General features: G+C 44.0%; 1 protein-coding gene across 1 annotated transcript in view; it reads left to right on the top strand.

Moving 5' to 3' along the window:
- col27a1a (collagen, type XXVII, alpha 1a) overlaps positions 1 to 22,922 on the top strand; it is a 61,053-nt gene that overhangs the window by 29,613 nt on the left and 8,518 nt on the right. Inside the window, exons 10-37 of the mRNA XM_080509871.1 lie at positions 1,820 to 1,873; positions 3,891 to 3,935; positions 5,622 to 5,675; positions 5,874 to 5,918; positions 6,601 to 6,654; positions 7,024 to 7,077; positions 8,094 to 8,147; positions 8,242 to 8,295; positions 8,546 to 8,599; positions 8,764 to 8,808; positions 10,470 to 10,523; positions 10,602 to 10,646; positions 10,757 to 10,810; positions 10,912 to 10,965; positions 12,922 to 12,975; positions 13,694 to 13,747; positions 18,198 to 18,251; positions 18,475 to 18,519; positions 19,302 to 19,346; positions 19,419 to 19,472; positions 21,184 to 21,237; positions 21,750 to 21,803; positions 21,902 to 21,955; positions 22,063 to 22,116; positions 22,199 to 22,306; positions 22,407 to 22,460; positions 22,565 to 22,672; positions 22,773 to 22,826. Of these exons, the coding sequence (XP_080365997.1) occupies positions 1,820 to 1,873; positions 3,891 to 3,935; positions 5,622 to 5,675; positions 5,874 to 5,918; positions 6,601 to 6,654; positions 7,024 to 7,077; positions 8,094 to 8,147; positions 8,242 to 8,295; positions 8,546 to 8,599; positions 8,764 to 8,808; positions 10,470 to 10,523; positions 10,602 to 10,646; positions 10,757 to 10,810; positions 10,912 to 10,965; positions 12,922 to 12,975; positions 13,694 to 13,747; positions 18,198 to 18,251; positions 18,475 to 18,519; positions 19,302 to 19,346; positions 19,419 to 19,472; positions 21,184 to 21,237; positions 21,750 to 21,803; positions 21,902 to 21,955; positions 22,063 to 22,116; positions 22,199 to 22,306; positions 22,407 to 22,460; positions 22,565 to 22,672; positions 22,773 to 22,826 (1,566 nt within the window). The remainder of the gene's footprint in view (positions 1 to 1,819; positions 1,874 to 3,890; positions 3,936 to 5,621; positions 5,676 to 5,873; positions 5,919 to 6,600; positions 6,655 to 7,023; positions 7,078 to 8,093; positions 8,148 to 8,241; positions 8,296 to 8,545; positions 8,600 to 8,763; positions 8,809 to 10,469; positions 10,524 to 10,601; positions 10,647 to 10,756; positions 10,811 to 10,911; positions 10,966 to 12,921; positions 12,976 to 13,693; positions 13,748 to 18,197; positions 18,252 to 18,474; positions 18,520 to 19,301; positions 19,347 to 19,418; positions 19,473 to 21,183; positions 21,238 to 21,749; positions 21,804 to 21,901; positions 21,956 to 22,062; positions 22,117 to 22,198; positions 22,307 to 22,406; positions 22,461 to 22,564; positions 22,673 to 22,772; positions 22,827 to 22,922) is intronic.

Raw genomic sequence — 22,922 nt, 5'->3', positions numbered from 1 at the left:
CCCGTATGCTCAATTTCTTAAAGACATAAAAGCAAATTCATGCGTATCTTTGACCTGACTTTAATGTAGATTATTCTTTTTTTGAGGGGGTGGGAGAAAGGATAGTTAGTGTAGAACTGCACCAGAGACCTATTAGGGTCATAAAGCCACTTTTTATCTGTACAAATAGAGCATTTACCTCAGTGGCCTGCAGGTTCAGGACGCGGTGAACACGTTTTGGAGTCTAAAGTCAAAAATCTCCCCCAAGTTTGATTTTCTTTTTCTTTCTTTTGAAAAAAACAAACTACTAACTCAAATACAAAGAAGTCCATTTTACTCTGTGTTTCTGAGCTGAGCCGTAGATTAAAAATAAATATACACGCCGTGCATCTAAACCCTCTGTGCTTCCACAGAAATAGCTGACATTTTGCGGAGGTAGCGGCGGTAATAAGCATTTTTGGAACAATGCACAGTGGCAGAACCTACCCATTACCGACGTTTCTTGAGAGACGTGCCGTCGAACCTGCTGCTTTATGCAGATGCGGTTTTTCCCTCTTCGCAGCGCCACAAACCCTCAGCAGGGCTCACATTAGCGCCTCGTTTGCTGCTAAATGGACAGAATAATCGCTCTCCCTTTTTACTTTTTGCGTGTGCTCTTAAGTTAGGTGGAGCAGCTACGCCCTGCAGCCGATAGATAGATTTAATGCTTTTAATGAGGTCATTATGGCTCCAATTCGGTCCATATTTCGAAATCGCTTGGAGTTATTTTCTGCAGGGACACGCTTGGTAACAGTTGTGAAAATCCGCTTTGTAAGTTTATCTCCGCAATTAAAAGACATGCAAATCCTCACACATGTTATTATGCATGGCACCGAAGGTAAACGGTAAATTTGATTCCATGTAGCTGTACTTTCAAGGCACAATGCTGCAACACGTCGTCTTCATTTGACTTCCGTCAAATATTCTGGAATTCAAGTTGTGGGTATACAACGACAAGTAGGCCACAAATACCTCCAAAAAACACTCCTTAATTGTAAATATGCGTGATTCAATCCTTAATAGTTGCCCAGTTCTTATTGCATTTAAACACAATATTGCAACAGCAATCAAAAATCCAATTACATCCATTTACTTCTAATGCGCTTTATACGCTCTTTAGATTTATTTTGTCTTGTTCTCGCTTTTTCTGTTCAGCTACAAAACGGGTAAAGTTGTAGTTTAGGTGTTAAAACCAAAAGTGCAACATTAGAAATGACTGACAAGGTAAAAGGTTAATATAACATTTTTCATATTTTTCATTTTTGCTACAAATCCTTGAATGTTTTTAATTAATGTTTAGTTTTCGTTTTTATTTTTACTGTTCAACTGTGTTTTAACTGTGCATTGTGTACTTTGGGTGTCCCGAAAGCTGCTGGCAAATTAAATATGCTATCGTGATTACGGTTTTAATTCTGTGAATTATAATAATAATAGTTTCCATAGAGGGTGTAAAAAGTGAATCCTTTACATGATTTATCCCCTTTTAAAGAAAAGCAGCGTACAAATATCTCTCATTTGACCAAAAATTGAGTTCTGCTTAACAGTTATGACATGTTCAGACTCTATATAAAGACTAATAATCATCTATGTTGTGCTTTTTAATGCCTCAACCCAATGTTTTTATGAACGCTAAATACAATAAATAAGCCAGTTTTACCAGCTTTCTGTCTCCACCAGGTGGCCAGAAGCCGAGGCAGAACTGTGTTAATAAAGGAGACAGTATAAGCAGCAGGGCATACCTTTAATGGCCGTCTGATTTTGTGCCAGACAAACATAAAAGTTCCTTTTCTTTGTTCCTCAGGGGTTTCCGGGGGACTTCGGGGAGAGAGGACCACCTGGACCAGATGGAGAGCCGGTATGTCGCACACTGGGGTCGCCCACAGTCCTGGATACATAACCAAATACACACACACACACACAATGTGGCTCCACTCACACACCCTCCCGGTGTTTTAGTGCTGCGACTCTTTGGCAGGGCAACCGGTTGAATCATCTGGCAGCAGAGCAGCCCTCCTCTGTTTTTCTGTTTTGTTTGAATTTCATTTGGGTCCACTTTACTACTGTATTTCATTTCATCCCAGGACTTCCTGAAGTTCAGATTATATTACACTTTTCCACCCCCACCCCCCCCCCCACCCCCCCCCCCACAAAAAAAAAGAAGAAAATCCTGCAGTCTTAAGAGGCGAGGAATCCATTTCCAATGCATCATTTTTCATCCTCCGCCGTGAACCGACTGCTGAGACACACTCTGGGTATTAATAGGAGGCGATATCCAAGAATAGTAAATGACGTAACGGAATGTCATTTTGAGTAATTGTACCAGGTTCACAAACGCTGGCTCAGCAAACACTTCCCAACACGATTTGGTTTATATAGACGCCTTTCAAATGTTTTTGATTAGTGATGGGGGTTTTTTTGTTGTTGTTTTTTTTTTTTTCTAACCATCATCACATCCGTCAGAAAGAAAAAAGCTCTTAAACATAATTACTTCCCCAACAGCTCCTTTCAAGAACTCTGGAGAGAAAAAACCCCCACAAAAAACTAAAGCTATGAAACACATTTGTGTTTTGAAAAGCACTTCATTCACATGGCTGTCTTGCGCATCAGGCAATTTAACTGATAATTAACCTTTCTTCTACGCCTATATTCCAAAGTAGAACATGCAAACCTGTCAGGTGCTAAGCTAATAGCGTAAAAATACAAATATTTGTGTATTTAGCACTTTTTCTGCGCACGTGGAAACAAAAGGAAACCTCGGGGTGTTATCATGCGCCCGTTGAAGAAAATCAAGTGCAAATACAGAATGACAAAGCTGTATCTGAATTCTTTTCCTTATTTAAAGTTTTGTGACCATTAGTTCTCTTGTATGTTTGCAAAGCTGTTCATTTGGTTGTGATCTGCAGAATCGCCACTAAAAGTCACTAAATTCAACACACTCTAAGTCTCAATTTCATTTTTGGGCTGTAAAGTTTCTCCGAGTCACGATTAAATGTGTAACTTTGAACTCTCGTGCACGGAATTGAGATATTCATATGAAATGAAGGCTATAAAACGTGACATCTTACTGAGAGATTCTACATTTACAATCTGGAGGATTATGCAACGTGAAGCACAAAAGGGAAAAAGAAGGAGGTTATTCTCTTGTTTCTTGTGAGGAACTGGAATGGGGGTGGGGGGTGGGGGTGGGGGGGGTAATGATAATAATAAACAGGGGCGTTCCATGCTATGCTGTGCTACATGGCCCTGACCACTTAACCATCGGGGGCAATCCATTTAGATACGGTGAACACCGTTGTTTACCCTCGCAAAATGTGCAAGTCAGCATTCTAACATTTGGAGATTTCTGTGTGGTGGGGGGGGGACAACAACAAAAAAACAGTGGCAACGTCTAAAACTTCAAAGAAGAAGCATGTACCAAAACCTCTTTGGAGACACTTTATCAAAGAGTTTAACCTTTAAAAGCTCGGGAGGTTTTTTTCTCGCGGTGCCACAAATCAGGAGTTCGCAAAACCTTCTCTCAACTTTTTGAGGTCGAAATTTTTGCATATTTGAAAAAGCCACGGTGGGACGATGGGCTCACACACACATCCCCCTCCACCTTTACCTCAGAAACACACACACACACACTCACACACACACACACACAGCCCCCCTCTCATAACCTGCAATGAACAACTGAGCCACTCTTCTGTGCATGTTTGTTTAAAAAAAAAAAGAAAAAAGAGCCAATAACTCCATGAAACTTGCAGCTTCTCCCGTTGCCTTCATCTCTCTCTCTCTCTCTCTCTCTCTCTCTCTCTCTCTCTCTCTCTCTCTCTCTCTCTCTCTCTCTCTCTCTCTCTCTCTCTCTCTCTCTCTCTCTCTCCGACTAGGGTGACATGGGAGCCCCGGGTCCAAGCGGAGTTCTTGGCCTCATCGTGAGTAGCAGCTTGTTCCTTTCTCTGCGTTGTGTGTGTGTGTGTGCGTGCGTGTGTGCGTGCGTGCGTGTGTGTGTGCGTGTGTGTATGCGTGCGTGCGTGCGTGCGTGCGTGTGTGTGTGTGTGCGTGTGTGTGTGCGTGTGTGTGTGTATGCGTGCGTGCGTGCATGCGTGCGTGTGTGCGTGTGTGTGTGTGTGTGTGTGTGTGTGTGTGTGTGTGTGTGTGTGTGTGTTTTCTTGCCCTGTCGATCGTCACGTCACTTTGCAGGCGCCCGTTCCATAAATACACAGCAGTGCTAATGAGTATGTTTAAAAAAAAAAAAAAAAAAAAAAAACAGCTTAATTGCAAAAAAAGCACAACAAAAAAACGTGTTTTTGCAAGACGGAAGACAAATCTGTCTCGATGTTCATCCACGCTTTCATCACTCCATCCCTCTTGTTGTTTTTTCTCCTCCGGCACATGAACTGTGACGGAGGGGAAACGCCCCCCCCCCCCCCACCACCACCACCACCATTACCCTCCATCCCTGCTTCCCCGTCCCGTCTCCACTGCCGCTCCTCCCGGTCTATTCCCGGTCGGTGGCGGCAGCCCTGTAATTGGAGGGACGAGCTGATTACAGCTCTGCTACCGAGCCCCGGGTGTCGTCCGCGTGCGTTTCCTCCAGCGCAATAATGTACAGACGGGAGCAGCTTCAAAGATATAAATACACAAACATCCTTCTCTCGAGGGCGACTCGGCTTTGCATGAGGAGGCAAAGTGTCTGGATGGAGACTTTCACTTGGAAGAAAAAGAAAAAAGAAAAGAAAAGAAAGGGAAAGTTATGTCTCCATTTGTTGTATTTTAAGTGAACAAAATATCAATTCATTAAAAAAGAATTGATTTCCTCTTTATCCTCTACATCAGTGTTTTTCAACCACTATGTTTCCGCAAGATCTAGTCAGGTGTGCCGTGGAAAATTATCCAATTTCACATTTTTTTCTAAAAAACATTTGCTCTCACAGCCGACAGTGTGTTGCAGAGTAATCATGTATAAATACTCTTCACCACTAGAGGGCAGCACAGAACTTTGCCGGTGAAATCGAAACTGACAGACGTCAGTGTGGTTAATCTCCACCTCCTGCTACCATCTTGTATCAAAGTACTGTGTCAGTGACAGTGATGGAGAAGTTTTTGAAAAGGAAGAATGTGAACCAGGATCTCAGCTCTTCATCCATCAGGTCCAGGTTTCACACTGAGGGAGGCACTATAAAAAAAAAAGAAATTGAGAAATACTTTTTTTCTGTATTTATTTGATTCCTGTTGATAAAACTTTGATGAGAATGACTTTATATTGTTAATATCGGCTACAGAGTTTCACATTTTAACATTTTCGGGTGGTGGTGGAGTGCCTCCAGATTTTTCCAAACAAAAAAGTGTGCCTTGGCTCAAAAAAGGTTGAAAAACACTGATCTACATAAGGTTGTTGTTGCACGGGCCCAGGAGCAGGAATTCTCTGCCCCTTGTGGCAGGAAGCGGTAACACATCCACATAATCTCCCATTTAGACACACGAAATATCAGGCTTCTTCTGGGTTTTTTTCTTGCAATTTGTGACCAGGACGTGTCTTGTTGACGTGAACCGTCAACGTCGACTTGACGTGGGTGAAAACGGTGCGTTTCTTGTTTCTCTCTTCTTTCTGGCTTCAGGGTGACATGGGACCAGTCGGAGAGATGGGCCCTCCAGGACTAAATGGACTCAAGGTAATCGGTCCCTCGAACACGTAAATCGCCACATCCTTCTACTTCTATCTTTTTAGAATTGAGGCTTTCTGTCGCTCTGTTTGGACTTCGGATCAAGATTTATAACATTTAAAGGGAGGTTTTTTTTTGTTGTTGTTTTTTTACCGGCGAGGCTTTTTAGCTGATGGTTCCTAACCGCTTTGTTGTCGCCTGTTGCAGGGGGTGCCCGGAAATCCAGGAGAAGCAGGACTGAAAGGTGATAAGGTGATCTGAATATTCCTGTTATTGGCCCATGTTTGAGCAGCATGTGATGGATTTGTGCACCTTTTTTTTTTTTTTGCATCGTACAACCCTGAACCGTAGAGCATGCTTTTGTTCCGTCGCGCTTCACGTTACGATTGTTGAGAATTTTTCCACACTTCCTGGCGTCACGTGAATCCAAAATGAAAGAAACATATTTGTTGTTTCGTGTCTTTTTTTTTTAGAAAAGTAGATCGACCGAGATTTAGTGTGTGAAAAGACCCGCGGCTCGTGAACCGTGTCGCTCCGTTCGGTTCAGTCGGCGTTGGGGATCGGGTTCAAACCGCATCTCCAGACACGGACGGACACTTCCAATCCCACAGATTTAAGCGGAAGCCATAACACGCTTGAGCTTTTTTAAGGCACGCTGTAAAAAAAAAAAAAAAAAATCTTGAACTCTTTGTGTGCGTTTTTTTTCTCCTGCCAAAAAAAAACCCCACCTGGAAACAACGCCCGGGGTCCAGATGAGATCAACTTAAAAAAAACCATATTTCCCAGCTCGTCCAAATTGACCGGTTGTCAAATACGATCGGAAGCGTCTCGCCCACCTCGTCGTAGAGCTGAAATGTTTTAGATTGTGCAGAACTGCGAAATTCGTTGAAATGTCACAATTCTTTTTTTGTTTCTTTTTCTCTGCATCCGTCAGGGCGACATCGGGATTCCTGGAGAACAAGGGGAGATCGGGTTCAAAGGAGACAAGGTTGGTTGTTTTTTGGGGGTTTTTTTTACACGCGTCTTCTGCTTCTCAATTCTCGATACAAAACCGTGTCCTGCCTCCGCCGCACACGTCACCCGTCCGAGTTACACGGCCTTTGTAGCACAACTAGTGCTACTAGTCTTTGCAAAAAAAAACAACAAAAAAAAAACAACAAAAGAACGACTTAACCAGATGTCTCCTGTCCCGCTGATGGACAAGTCTTACGATTGTCTGAGTCATGCACGCCTAATGTCTGTTTCCCCAGAAAAGAAATCGAGATTCTGGCTTTTTTTTTTTGCGTCTGAATCCCGTCTGTCTGTCTGTCTTTTTTTTTTTCTTTTTTTTTTAATATGTTTTGTTTGCATTGGACAGGGCATCCAGGGGGCTCCAGGATTACCAGGCGTCCGTGGGAAACCCGGACCACAGGTTAGTTCTGGTCTGGCTTTAATAACCAGAAATGCTCCAAAAAAATGATGAAACAAGACATAAAGCTTCTTGTCGTAAAGATCGGGGGGGGGGGGGGGGGGGTTACGCTGCCAAAGATAGGATCAGATTAAGAATACGTCTTTTAATGGATGGCTACAGGTGGCGAAGGGAAACGGCTCCCTCCATCTCATTATATTGGATTTCCTCTTTTCTTATTTATTTCAAACATTTTAAACTCTGGATTTAATCACTGGTAGTGTTTACTGAAGGTTATGTGTGTTTACCTCATTTCTTTTACTTTTTTTTTTTATCACTGATTGTGACTCAGTTGTTAGAATCAATTAGAAACCTTATGCAATATTATGCTTTGTTTTCTTTATTGTTACCCACTTTTGATTGTTCTTTATTATTTTTTTTATTATTATCATTAATAATTGTAATAATAATAACAATAATAATAATAATACAGTGCCAAAGAAACAAGAAAAACACTTAAAATTGCTTAAAAACACTTAAAAAAAAGTGCAAATTTAAAAATAAAAAGCTTCTTTTCAAGGGAAAATCATACAGATCTTTACAGCTTTGGCATAACTTATGCTTTTCACCTTTTTTTTTCTTTACATCATTTCATGATGTAATGCAGACAAACAACAATAATACAACAACATATTAAATGCTTCATGCTCTTTCTATAGCTGTCAGACTAAAAGCACCTATGAATCACTTGAAATTAAACCAGAATTCCCTTCTATTCAACTTGTTAACTGTATGTTTCACTTCCTAAGTGTGAGAGTTTTGCCTTATTTATACTTTAGCAGACGTTTATTTGACGATGCTTTTGGACTAGCGTGCTGGCATTGTAAGTTATATAACTAACTCTCCATAAGACATTAAGAACTAAAGGGGGGGGGACTAGTTTGAACCACTGTTGCCCCCATCCCTCCCAAGCAGATCACATCCAGTCATTCAATAGATTATCCAGCAATTTTCTCATGGTTTTATTTGTGATTTTTCAGGGCAAATTAGGAGAGAGAGGCCCTGACGGTGCGCCCGGACCTCCAGGCCCCGAGGTTTGCATTATTTTTTTGTCCCGATTGACACATGAAATATGCTTATTCTACCCTTTACAGAAACAAATACAGAGTTTTCTTTTGCCCAAAACAGGGTTTTCCTGGTGACATGGGACCACCAGGAGAAAACGGCCTTGAGGGACCGAAGGTAAAACCATCACCGTGGCCGTGTCGTCTAATAATACGTGTTTTTTCTATAACGCACAGCACCTCAAATCGAGATCTTAACTACTATTTCAATACGCATTTGCCATAAGGATTTGTGGATTCTAATGATTTAATTAACATTTAATGGCAGTTTGACCAATGTGCTTCATAAAAATAATCATAAAAAAACTAAACGTGTATGTTGTGTATTTACCTCGACATGATTACTTTACTTCCTTTAATCCATCCAGGGAAAACCAGGGGTCAGAGGTTTACCGGGGCCACGAGGGGTCCCTGGCTTGGAGGTAAGAGTATCAGATGCCGCCCACATCATAACAACCCCGAAGTGCCAGACGGGCTTTAAAACCTTTTTTTTTTTTTAACTGCGCAAGAGCTTTCGTGTCGGCGAAGGATGCTTTATGTCCCCGGACAAAAAAGTCACACTAAGATCAATATGCTTCCTCTTCAGGGAGACGAAGGCCCATTAGGACCACCGGGCCCCACAGGACTGGAGGTGAGTTCAAATATCGGCACCAGGTTTGATTTGGCTCATTTCAAGACCATGAGACTTCTTAACTCGGTCCATTTAAATCATCGTAGTTCAAGTTTAACTTTGGCGCCTGACGTTTCGTTATTCAGAAAGCGAATAACGTGGGAATTTGCCGACGTTCAGGTGCCTCAATGGTTTCGATTTACACCGTTTGTGACTGAGGATCTGTATTTTACAGCCGATTTGCATGTTATGTGACTTTTTAAACTTTTTTTTTTAAGTGAAGTTATGGATCGACATCAGATCAACGCTTGCTCTCAACCTCCACTGCACCGTTTTCCTGCTTTGCAGTGTAATTTAATCGCCTACATTTCACTGTGCAGCCCAGATTTTATGGGACCACCGTATGAATTCGTCTCAAAATGTGCCCCTCCTGCATTTTTTTAACGCTTTTATGTGAGAGGAGTTACAAACACACGCTCACGGTCTTGTATAGACGTCGTCGCGGCTTGATTTGTGAACTTCTCGTCTCGAGGAAGGATCGCATGCAGTCCCTGGTCCTGGCCACCAGGGGGTGATAACCGCCACCCCCCCGCGTGTTTTATAGGCACCGGGATTTATCGCTGCAATAAAGAGCGAGAGCGTGGTAATGGACCTCTGCAGCAACCCGGGGATTCGTTTGTATTTTTAAACACTTTATCACAAAGATAAAGAAAAAAAAACGTCTTCGGTTGAATCAGGGAATCTCCTGCAAAAGAGTTTTCGGGGGGGGGGGGTTGAAGACAAGATTATTATCCCAGATGTTGCCTGTTTACCCGTCTTCCACCCGCTCTCCTCTCTCGTCGCCCGACCCACTTTAAACCCTCCATCCGAAGAGGTGCACGTCTTCCTCCGGGCGTCGTGGTTTGATCTCTGGCTCGGCGCCAACCGTCCCTCCGCCTCGTCGGCCCGCCGGCTCTTATCCCCGCGGCTCTAAAACATAATGGGGCCCTTTTTCTCCGTACGTTTGGGTTTCACCGTCTCCAGCGCCGTTTACTGCTCATCCTCGGGCACGCAGTGTATTCTTTAGTCTTTATTCAGCTCGTTAAAACAAAACAGGAATCTAAATCCGAAGATGAGACGTCGTAGTCCCCCGGGAAAAAATTGCTAGGAGATTCAGCTTTTACTGTGTGTGTGTGTGTGTGTGTGTGTGTGTGTGTGTGTGTGTGTGTGTGTGTGTGTGTGTGTGTGTGTGTGTGTGTGTGTGTGTGTGTGTGTGTGTGTGTGTGTGTGTGTGTGTGTGTGTGTGTGTGTGTGAGTACAATGAAACGTTGTACAGTTCTGACCTTGAGGTATTGCTGGTTTGAAAGCATGAAGCCCCCCCTCCCTTCTCAACTGTCTAAGCGACGGTCTGTGCACAGAGGAACATTACAGCCACTGACCGCTTTCACAGCCCCCCCCGCCAAAATAAAAAAGACGTCCCGTCAGCATTACCTGCGCTCTGCTTATTCCAGCGAGCACGCTGGGCCGTCTGCCAGCTGCTTCCCAAACCGCTCCTCAAAATGTCATCTCGTAGGAAACAGGTCCTTTATTTTTTTAGTATTTGTGCTGAGTGTTAATGAGGCATCACCTGGCAAGCGAGTGTTCGTTATTCACAATTCATCATCTCGTGCAACATATTTTGGTTTTTTTTTTTTTTATTGCAGGGCAGAATGGGTAGAAAAGGATTTCCTGGCAAGGTTGGACCCGAAGGCGTTAAGGTGAATTTGAAGAAACAGTCTGGTCTGATATAATCTTCTGGACTTAAAAACACAGTAACAGTGACTCTGCCTCCTCAGGGTGAAACTGGTATTGCGGCAAAAGTTGGCTCCATGGGAGAAAGAGTAAGAAATAAAGCCTTTTTTTGGCTCCTTCCACTGTTGAGCAACTGAAGTTTCCCCTCTTATTTATCCATTCATTCATGCTTCCAACACTGAGTGCGTATTGTTTTCAGGGCTTGGTGGGTTTCATCGGACCTGTGGGAGAGGCTGGACTTGCAGGAGAGAAGGTTGGGGAAACAAAACAAAAAGAAATAACTTTCCCATGTCTGTCCGAGGACGTCTCAGCAAGGTGACTTTGAAGACTGAATGTTTTATATTTCTTTTTAAGGGGGATCGGGGGGAGATGGGTGTTCCTGGACCACCTGGAGAAAAGGGATCAACGGTAAGGCGGGTGTGTGTGTGTGTGTGCATGTGTGTGTGTGTGTGTGTGTGTGAGGGGGGGGGGTTCTGATGCATAATGATTTCTATTGAAATCTCTTAGATTTTAGAGGAGTCGGTTCGCCTTGGAGCGAAACCGAAGAAATGGTCAACATAACACTTAAACTGCGTCTGTTATTCCCATGGGAATATTGCACGTGCTCAGTGGCGAGCCGGGGGGGGGCGCATCACGCCGCCGACAACATGGTGGGGGGGGAGGGGGGGGGGGGGTTTCTAAGCAGCGGTTTGGCTGGAGACTTCCTGCTGCAAAGAGTTCAACAAAAAATAAATAAATAAATCCAGTAAATCCTTGCAACAAAAGAAAATTGACTTCCCTGGTTAGAATTAACGCAATCCTGCAAGAATTGACTCAATATAATGAAAAGAACATGATGTTTTAGACGTCCTTTGTCATAAGTCACTCTACCTGCTCTTTGAAAACAAAGCCGGCGCTCTTCTTCGTCGCGTCGCCGGCTTTTCTTTCACGCCGACCTGTTGAACGTATAGAAGCAGCTGGAGTGGGCAGGAATCTCCTCGTCATTCTGGCTGAAGCGGAGAGAGGTTTCCTGCTGGCCGGCGGCCAGTTGGACTCCTCTCAGGACTTCTCCACCACACACACACACACACACACTCGCGAGGAAGTTCTCTATTGGCCCTTCTCCCTCGGCTGCAAAACAGAAACAGACCCTCTGGAAAAGACTGCTTCATGCGGCGTGCTAACACAGAGCTCATACTGTAGAAATCCACCTTCTTTTTTTTTTAATTCCCGTGGATGTTTGCCATCAGAGCTGGTGCCACAGGGTTGAATATTTACTGCGCTCAGCTGTTCAGACTCCAGTGACCAAAATACTCCCCCCATTATATAGTTCGACAAATACCTTTGGCCTTCAAACGAGGCGCAGTAAAAAGAAAAGAGCCAAAGAGTCGGCGTGTTTTTCGGGCGTAAGATCGTCTCCTCATTAAGCGGCTCAAAGTCTTTTGTCCGTGTGCTTTTATTGTGAAGGGATGATTTCTGTGGCTGTGCGTGTAGAGAAACACATAATCATCTAATTCAGGTGAATGTTAAGCAGGAGTACGAATCACAAAAAATACGCGCGTTACTTTGATTGGGTTCCCGTTTTGGAGCAACCGCAGCTTTTCAGATATACTCGGGCCGCGTTATCGACTTTTTTTAAAAATGATCGTTTCCCGCTGAGTGTGTCAACCATTTGCATTGTTTTAGCTTTTTCTGGCCAACAGGGAATAGTTCTACTATAACTACATCCCGGATGTGGACTTTTTACACAGTCACCGTCTGGCAGACGCTGCAGGACATTAAAAGTAAAAAAAAACCAAACAGACTAAGAAACATTATCTATGCAAAGAGCCATTACTGCACTCAACAATGTCTGACTGGTGTTGTTTGTCCCGTTTTTTTAAATCTATTTATTTATTTATTTATATTGTTGTTTTGTTTTTATCAGCACATTCTTTTATATTTGATATTTTTTTTATAAAACGGCACTTTAAAGAGGAATGCGCCTTACAATTTCATTGTACGGTGTTTCAATGACAATAAAGACATTCTATTCTATTCTATTCTATTCTATATCTACATTACATGAATGCCATTAAAAAGTAACTGATATTTCAGTAGTTTTGAGTAAATTACTTTATTCCTTGACCAACATGTTTAAATGATGCTTTAACATAAAAAAATTTTAAAGTTTCCACCTCAGTGGCGAGTTTCAATCAAGTACAAAGTACAACTATTGGCTACAACTACAAGTACTTGAAAGATACCTCAAATACCTCTTTTTATATTTAAAATCAATCTTTTTTTTCCTCTCCGACATAAAATAATCTCATGTTTCCAACCGACGCACAATACGTGTGTTGTCAGTTTTAACCCTTCCGTTGTTGTTTTGCTCACATGTAACAGGGTCATCCGGGAACACCGGGCGAGACCGGACTCCCAGGACCACCAGGAAGAACAGTAAGTTATTATGCTTTTGCACACTTCCCACATTCTTCTCCTCAATGATTGTTGCACTTGATGTTTTATGATTTTAGTCGACGAATGAACCCCGGACTCCTCTTTTCCAATGAGTGTGTGTGTGTGTGTGTGGGGGGGGGGGGGTTATTTCCTTAAAAGCTGTAAGAGGACAAACGACGTTTTGAAAGACTGTTGCTTTGTGGTATAAGATGGGAACGCGTCGTGTTAATGCCCCCACAGTCTGCGGCCGTGGCTCCTCTGAGCATTATAAGACCTGGCAGCCTCCCGCTGAACCCGCGTTACCCTCCCGTCAGTCAAAACCCCAACACCTAGAACCAATTAGAAGCTGCCCCTGCACCACCACCACCACCCTTCGCAGTGGCCCAAGGGTTTGACAGAGATGGGACTGAGTACGAGTTGAAGGTGGGGGCCTGCCGAGCCACCAAAACAAACATAAATACGGGGGGCTCTGGTGTGCAGCGGGACGGGAGTCCAGAGCAGACCCTTTAATTGGCGTGAGTGACAGATCTAACAACAAACCCTATAGTGTGTTCCTGAGGTCAGACTGCCCCCCCGGGGTCAACAGCTAGGGGTGGCCGGGGAGTAGGAGAGGGGGGGGGCGCTCTTTAGTCTGTCAGTGTAAACCTTTGTTTTATCTACTCTTTCCTTTTTCCTCCCCCCCCCGCCACTTTATCCTGCTTCCTCCCGTGTTCGTCAGGGCCCCGCCGGAGCGGCCGGGCCGGCCGGCACCAGAGGACCCAAAGGCTTGCGGGTGAGGTTTTTTTTTTTTTTAGGGTGTCGTTGCCAGATTGAGTAACGTGGAGCCGCCTCCAGACCGGCCCAATGCACACGGGCGCCTGCGTTTTAGCACACGGCGCGGGTCAAAGTTGAGGAAGTTTCATCCCCTTTTCTCAGAGTCGTTCCAAACTGGACGAGCTCCAGTGATTTAAAACAAACAAGCTGATTTTTTTTTTTTTTTTTTTTTTCGTTCTGTTAAAAATGAAATAGTTGAGTGCCGGGTTTGCAGGAAGGATCTGCAGTCAATCCAGCGACACGGCTTCTGTTGTGGTTGGAAAATAGCGTGACCTGGCTCATTTTTTTTTTTTTGGGTGGTTGATCTGGGAATCCTGCTGCAGATCAATACAGTGAAACGTGGGGAAGCGGGATTCACGGGAAGATTAACGACGGCTCGTGTCAGCCGCCGCGTTCAGCGGAGAACTCACACAGTGTGCGAGAAGTCCAAAACTTCCTTAAAAGAAAGGCATGGAAACACAATCCAGTGTCGTCGTCAGCTCACGTGTGCAGAAATCAAAATCAAAAAAGTCATAAATCGTCACATTTCTGTGATTAAGTGCTTCCAGTGGGATGTTTAGGTTCTTGTAGGGCTGCACAGTTTAGAGAAAGATTCTCGTTCATCGTGACAAATGTTCGTGTGTTTCGTGTGTCGCCTATTACTCACCACGCACACGTTTTAAATGAGCGATCAAACATTTCGCTCAAACATTTTGCTTCACCCAGATAAACGGATTCAAATAGTCTGACGCACTAAAGCGTGGCTGTAATGTAACTGATACTTTGAGTACTTTTTGAGAAGACTACTTTTTAATTTGACCAGAATATTTCCTGCACTTAAAATGCGCTTCAAAATGCAAACGGGCGTCTCGTCGGAACGAGAGCTTGAGACCGAACATAAATAAAAGCTACTCATAACAAAGTACAATTTGCGTGATGTAATCAAGTGGTTGTAATCAAGCTGGAGAACATCGTGGTACTTCCCGGACAGGTTTGCCACATCATCACAAGTGTAAATAAGTAAAAAAAATAAAATAAAATTCCATAAAAAAAAAAGAATTGAAACTGTGTCTGTGTAGAACCGGGTGCAGAATCAATAAATCACATGTATTTCTTATCCAGTTTATAATGGCAGATATCCACTCAGAGGCTTATTGATGCAGACAGGATTACGAGTTACACCTTGTTCTTTTTCTCTTAAACTGTTTCCCTGCTCTTGTTTGGAAGTAGCCAGTCAAAACACACTGGGACAACTCTCAAGACATGTCTAATACTGGCTTGGCCGTCTCCGTAAAAGCGAAATTGCACACAACCGCCGCGATTGATTTTATTTTTCGGGGCGCGGAAAGCCAATAAAACGTTGAACAGCAGCTGGATTTGTACCTGTATAAATACCATCCACTGCCCAGAGAAGTCCTGTTGCACGTAAGATTTGAAAGTAGATGAATACATTTATGGATTTGAGGATTAAAAAAGACTGTTTTTAAATGCACCTAAGCAGCTCTTCTTCTCTTACGCACATCCTGTTTTCTTTATATATGTATATATAGTTTTTTTGCTATGGTCCACTGAGCCAGCAAGACAATGGAGTTAAAATAGCTCCTTTTCGAAGCTCGCTGAGGTCGGATGCTCCACGTTGTGTTTTCATTGAACTTCCAACTGCCAGGAAATCTGCCCTGCCGCTTCGCGACTTACGGTCGAGTTAGGCCAAGATTAGAAACCCGAGATTAGCAAAGCCAGGAGACACAGAGAGCGGGATGGCTTTCACAATCTGTTAGCAGCTGTGACATTATAGGTATGCAACCACACACACACATACACACACAAGCTCTGCTCACATTAGATCCAGCTGCAATTAGGATAAAGTACATGCTGCATACGTTTGGAGGAATTTAAACAAAAGAAACAGAAAAAAATCTGATGTCTTATTCTGACTTGCCTTTAAAGCAGTGGTGTCAAACTCATTTTAGTTGAGGGGCCACATCCAACCTAATCTGACCTCTGGAGGGCCCAACAAGTCAAACGTAACATATTAAACTGCAGATATGGACAAATGCAAAGTCGTTCCTTCTTTTGATCCTTTTGTAACTGCAGGAATTTGCCAATCTATTCTGAAATATACATATTAAAGGAAATCAGCTATTACTATATTTGCAAAAAAAAACCCTCAGTCACTTGTATCTGGATATCTTATGAGGGTTGAGGGTCAAATTCTGACCAAGGGTGGTTTTGAATGTCATTTTTGCCAATCTAGTGTTTTTAGATCAGCCTCTGTCAGTTTTCATTTTCATACTTTTAAAAAAAAATCACATGGCGGGCCGGATTAGATCCTCTGGCGGGCCGCTTCTGGCCCCCGGGCCGCACGTTTGTCTCCCCTGCTTTAAAGGCTAAACATCAACGTTCCCTCCCACCACTCCCGCCTCGGTTTTCCTTGCTTTTATTTACGCGTGGGAGTGATATCCAAAACTATCTGACTCAATATTTGGAAGCCAGCCCACGAGGAATCACCAGTCGGACTAATCAGGCTCCCGCACAATAATTCCCCCTCGTGACGTCCGAACCAACTAATGTTTTCCGCATTGAAAGGCGGATTCGCCACCCCTCGCCTCTCGGCGGTTGTTATTGACCCGATCCAATATATGTGCCGCCGATGTGGATCATTTTTGAATTCCCTGCTCCCGTTGCTCCGTCCCCGCCTTTGTTTAAACCAGGACCAGATGCTTGATGTCATTAATTGACTTTCAGGCACAATATTTGAGTGTTTTTTGGTTTGTTTGTTTGTTTTTTGGTTTTTTTTCCATGATCGGATCGGATGAAATCTGTTCTTTAGTCACGGGCTAATCAGGCTATGTAAACGCACCCAGCGGGTTGCAGGTACCCCAGACAGGAATGTTAATGAGCGCTGCTCATCCAGCTCTACGTATAATAGGCTTATGGCACTTCGGCGAGCGTTGCTCTCGGCGGGCCAAGCCCCCCGCTGTGCCCAGTCATCAATCGCTCACACGACAAGGCCTCCTTTGTGGCCGCGTCACGTCGTATTTTGATGCTCGCTTTCAAACGATTAATTATCCGGAGAAAATCACGGCGGGCTGCTTGCTGCTTGGAACCGCGGCGGGGGCACCGACACCGACCCTCTTCATTGTCAAGTCAGCGAGAATCTTCTCTGTGTCAGTGAGCCATGCGTCTTCACTGTCTTTTCTTTTCACACACACACATGCAGTTTCTGTCTGGAGAACAGTGGTTTTCAAAGTGAATCATCGCGTCCTTCCAGCCTCGTCTCGCCCCCAAGTAGTCATTTCTGGTTGATTGGCGTGCTCCCTAATGGTTTTCTCCTTGTGAGATATTATAGTTGGTGTGGTGGTTCGCACCCTTACCTCAAAGCAATAATATTCCTGGTTTCAGGGCTTTTTTTAAAAAACAAATATTTTGCCACAATGGTTTATTCTCACAACCCTGAAAAACATACCTTGTTTTTTTAGTTTAAAATCAACGCAAATGTGATGATATTGTGATTCTTATTTTTGGTTTTCCCTCTAAAGGGCTGATGACTTTTGCCCACGGCCAGCTGTGATTGGTTGGGGTGGGAAAATCCACGCACACGCTTGAAAGAACATGCAAACTCTATATAGGAAGGCCTGGCCAGTATTTGGACCGACAACCTTTTTACCAGAATGCTAACCACCGCCTGCCATGCTGCCATTTCCTCATATCTCCTTATATAATTATCAGTTCTCAAAGATTAAAAAAGGGGAAAAAATGATCAATAAGCTTAGTTGTTACAGTTTTTCATTTCCAGCAATGAAGACCGTGTTTTTTCTTTATTATTACTTTGTTGACGAGAACAAATGACATTATTATCTTAGCATGTTCATATAAATGGAATAAGCGATGACACTGCAATGAGTGAATATCTGAAAGGAAGTAATGTAATGCACAAAAGCACATCTTATGTAATTAGTATAATTTCAGTGAGTTGCCAGCTTTTTTTTTTTTTTTCTTAATTTTTCACCCGGGCTAAAGATGAGGAACTCGTCCGGCGGCAGGTGCAAAGCAGATGGACTGCCTGCCTCCTATTTATTATCACTGCACACTGGACCTGTCGAGCTTCATGGACATTCGTTTGATTGTGTTTGACAGTCGCACCCATGTCGTCTAAACAGCCCCACTGTTCTGACGGGGAGCGTTTTGAAGTGTGAGCCTCGCTTTTTGACCCTCACTTCAGTCAAGTCGTCGATCCCGGTGCCCCGTGTGAGCTCATCATCAGCTCTCTGTTGTCTCAGTTTAATGTATTTTCGACGCGGAGCGTTTCCTACACCTGAGTTCAGCTGGTGTCAAACTGCACTTGAGATGTTTGTTTACCGTGTTTTGTGGCTGCCTGGCAGTGTTACAGTGACCTCTGTTGGTGAAGTGACAGCCGTCTTGCGTTTCAGGGAGCGCTTGGGCCCGACGGTCCAACAGGAGAGTTGGGGATAGAAGGCAAGAAGGTAAGGATGCTGGCAACCATGAGAGTAATGGCTATTAAAAAAAAAAAAAAAAAACATATTGGTGCACATGAGCGTTTAATCCAGCTTGCATGAGAGGGAAACTGGATCTTAAATAACAGCAGGCTGCACATCTTCTCCTTCCACTGAGGAGGCAGGAAATGTACAATAAATTGATGTCTGGACACTGATCATGCCTCATCCTCTTTTTTTTCTGCATCCGCAGGGTTTTGACGGTCCTCCAGGAAAAATAGGTTTCCCTGGACCACAGGTAAAGCTTTGGGGTACTTTTCTACTTTTCCACTCCTCAAGGCTCATATTTAATTTTTTTTTCTTCAGTGCTTATGTTTCTCTGGAGGGGTGAGACATGTGCATGATTTAGGGGATCTGCATGATACCAGCAGTGTGGAAGCCCGCAGTTTAAAAACCAAAAAAAAAGCATATTCCTCTTGAGAAAAACACCTTTTTTTTTTTACAAACTATGGGATTTCCACACCTTAAAATGCAGCAATACGTTTCTTCCATGGCTCATTTGTAGTGTTTGTATTCACTCAACCTGCAATTAAACCTGTAAAACAACACTAGATATATGAATACAATCTATAAAGAGCCATTGCATTATGACCAAGGTGTGGTGAACTGTGGGCAATCAACATGTTGGCAACAAATACTGGAAATCGTGTGGCGCGGGCCTTAATGCGACCAGTTTCCAACGTGTACTTTAATCCTTTCCTGTTCTTCCACACTATGAGGAGAGAAATCCTCGCTTGCTACCAAACACATCCCACCTCGTAACAGGTGCTACGATTGAGGGACAACCAGTGGGGTTTCTTTCAACTCACCTGTCAGCGGTCATAATGCAGTGGCTGATCATCCTGCCAGCTTGTTGTTGTATAAATAGCCAGCCTTCAGATCCTTTCGCCGCCTGCGTCAGCGTAACAGGTCCGGACCTGTTATTCTGCGAGCGTCACGGATCACGCACTGATGAACTGTCGTTTAATTAATCCTGTTTCACACTTCTTCTTTTCCTCCCCTCTTCTCGTGTCACTCCAGGGAAAGATTGGAGACACGGGGGACGTCGGGCCTAAAGGTTTCCCCGTGAGTTCATTATTCTCGTACATAGAAATCGCTGATGGCGTATTGTGGATTTGCTGACCGTTGTGTTTTCAGGGTGTCCAAGGGCCCTCGGGACCTCCAGGGGACAAGGGAATAGCAGGCGAGCCGGTACGAAGCCTGTTTTCCATCTTTTTCTATCCTCGCATCCTGCCATTGTTCATATTCTATTGGTTCTTCCACTCTCTGTTCTATTTCTTCTCGCTCCAGCCTGTCAAACTCTTCCTACGATTCCCTTTTCAGAAAGTTTTATTCGTTTTGTCTCGTTGCACCCAGTCCAGTTAGCTGCAGAGCACAAACAGCCAAGGGGTAGTTCGAGACATATTTCAGTGCTTATTAAAAAAAAAAAAAAAAAAAAAGAAAGAAATATATTCAGCTGTATTAAATGTTTCCTCCAGAGGAGCCAGAGAATTGTCTCATCCATGTTGAGTAGTGGCAGGAGAGTGAACTGTGCCCCTCCAACCGTGCGAGCACACTTTGGCCTTTTTTCTTTTCTTTTCTTTTCTTTTTTTAAATGGAAGTGCTAAATTGCTGGACTTGCACGGGGGGAAATAAGTGTGACTATTGCTATGATGGATACAATCTTGACCGTTTGATATTTGCTGTCTGTCTCCTTGCTTTTTTATTGTTTATGAGCCGTGCGAGATGCGAAGCAGAAAAACGGAAGATTGTACGTGTGCATGCTGGGCGTCGTCCAGAGGCACCCGGTCCCGTAGAGTTTGTGTTCACATGCAGGAGCCATTCGTTAAAACGACTCTGTTGCCAATTTAAATACTACGGCCGATACTTTTTTAACGGCACCCCATACACTAGACTATGTGTATTTAAAGTTGCGTATATTGCATTTTAATTGGCAATACAGAAGTGCAACACTATGTCATCTGCTGTAAAATACTTGAGATCATGTATTTTCACAAGGATGGAGGGATGGAGGGGATGGATGGATGGGTAAGCTGCAATATGGTGTAGCGGTTAGCGCTCTGGCCTCATAGCGAGAGAACGCTCCTGTTTCAATTGAATATTTGTTTTGGTTGGTGTGTGTGGCGTTTCCTGATATGTGCATGGATTATCTTCACTTCCTCTGGTTTCCTCTCTCGCATGCATTCGAGTCAAGTCGTCCTTCTGGACGGCCCATGGGGGGGGGGGGGGGGGGGGGATACGAGTGAATCACGACTCGTATCCAGCTTTGGCTCACGGTTGTTTGCGATTGTCTGCTATTCTCTTTAAAACGGCGATACGGAAGATGAACGGATTGAATATAATTGAATTGATTGTCTTTTGTTATAACATCCAGAATAAACTGATCTCCTGCTGACAGGCTCCATAAACAAGTTGGGTTTATATACTGTGTAATGTCTCCTCTCTTGTGCTGCATAATTACGCCCCCCCCCCCCCCCCCCTCCCCAAATCCAACGCAATCCCGAGTTTAGTTTTTTCCCTTCTTTTGATAATTACCGAGAAATATAAATAAAAGACAACACTGGGGGGGTGGGGGGGGGGGGGTTTCAGTTGAAATTACCGTCATTGTTTGTGTGCTGGATGCAGGTCAACCGGCGAACAAACGTTATTCATATAAACTGGGATGAATAAGCATCGTTGGCGACGCACCAGCTCTTCACAAGCGTAATTAGTGGCACACTTACTCATCACGTTCAGAGCCAAACTGCTTGCAGATGGCTTTGCTGATTTATCTGCCACTGGCTGGATCGCAGTCAACGTTTTCATTTTTTACAGTTTCAACAGATTTAATTCGATTCAAAGGTTGAAACATCTCAAGTTGGGGTTTTTTTTTTTTTTTTTTTTCTTCTGTTGTTTTCTGCAGGGATCACCCGGGCCACCGGGGACTGTGGGGCTGTTGGGAGAAATTGGTCCAAAGGTGAGATTATATCATTTGTCCTAAAACGACTTCTTAAACCTCCTAAAAAAACCCTCGGATGAATATTAAATGTGAATTCTTCAGCCGAACCTTAAGCCCAACACACTCATGCGACTTCCCCTCACCTGAGCCTCTCACCCCAACGATGTCACAACACGTCTTCTCCTAAAATAACGTGACGGCCCATACAAATTTAGGTCCCCGCAATCACAACGCGTACACACAAAGCCACCTACGTGCTTTGACGTCGTTCTTTCGCCAGCCTGCTATTATGACCTCAGCCACAACAACAACAACAACAACGACGGACCTCGAGCTTCGTTCTGAATGTCGTCTTAACATAGACTCGAGTTGAACTCCACGTCTAAACACAAAACACATACACACGTCCCAGAAATGGTCTATTGTGATTAAATGTGTGCCATCGGTTGCACTGGATCAGTGATTCTGTTCAGTGAAACTCCTTCATGGCCTTTTTGTCTCCGGTGACACTTCTGGAATGCTCTCTTCAGGGTCCTCCAGGCAAAGTGGGTGAACCGGGACTGCCGGGCGAGCCGGGAGACAAGGTGAGACAGCGACAACTGCTGCAGTCTCATATTAGAGTTACGCTTTTTTTTATTGACGTTCCACAGTACAACTGTTTCATCGTGTCTTTGTGTGATAGGGACCCGTTGGACCTGCTGGAAACATTGGCGAGCAGGGCCTAATTGGACAGCGGGTTTGTTTACCAGTGATCAACAATTAATTATGTGTACTATATACTTTGCTGCCGATTTATTTTTTTTTAATTGTTATTTTTATTTTGGTTTCTGTCTGTGTGTGCAGGGAGAGCCGGGCCTGGAGGGGGAAGCCGGCCTGTCCGGTCCCGATGGAACCAAGGTGAAGCATAAACATTCCCGACGGTGGTTGGATTGGGCGTATGGTCTGGTGAACGTATTTATGGAACGTGGGATGTCCTCAGGGTGAAAAAGGCGACACGGGTCAGGAGGGCGACTCGGGAGAAAAAGGCGAACTCGGGCTAAAGGGAAAGGAAGGCCCACCTGGGAGTCCTGGCCTCACTGGCGTCCGGGTAAGCCGCCTTGCAAGCGCCTTCGTCATCCAGCAACATCCCTGAATCTTCTCTTAACTTGATTTTTTTCTTCTTCTTCTTCTTCTTCTTCTCACTGAAGGGTCAAGAAGGAAAATCTGGCAAAATTGGGGAAAGAGGCAAACTCGGCTCAAAGGTTTGAACATCAGCTGATCATCCACCAACCAATCCTTCCGTCAGTCTCAATACTTGCATGCGAAAGACATGGATGTCATGATTTGTACTTTTTTTTTTTTTTAGGGTGCCAAAGGAAATCAAGGCCACCTTGGTGAGACTGGGACCGTGGGAAAGATTGGACCACCGGGCTTTGTCGGGCCAAAGGGATCCAGAGGGACCGTTGGACACGTGGTAAAGTTGAACTTATATGAACGTTTACAACAACAACCACTCGTGAAATGACAAATAATTTGGATAACGTAAATCAACTGAAAGAGCTCGTTGTGTTTAGGGAGCTCCTGGTCGAATGGGTCAGCAGGGGGACACTGGTCTGGGCGGCTACGAAGTGAGATCACCTCACGAGGAACTTCACACACAAACTTCTTCTGGTTCCTTCGCGTGTTTGACACAAGTTCCTGGTTTTTGTTTTGGTTTATTTCCG

This window comes from Blennius ocellaris (genome assembly GCF_963422515.1).
Source record: "Blennius ocellaris genome assembly, chromosome: 15".
Lineage (NCBI taxonomy): Eukaryota > Metazoa > Chordata > Actinopteri > Blenniiformes > Blenniidae > Blennius > Blennius ocellaris.
The sequence above is the reverse complement of the archived record's forward strand: the minus strand, read 5'-3'. Positions and strand labels throughout refer to the sequence as shown.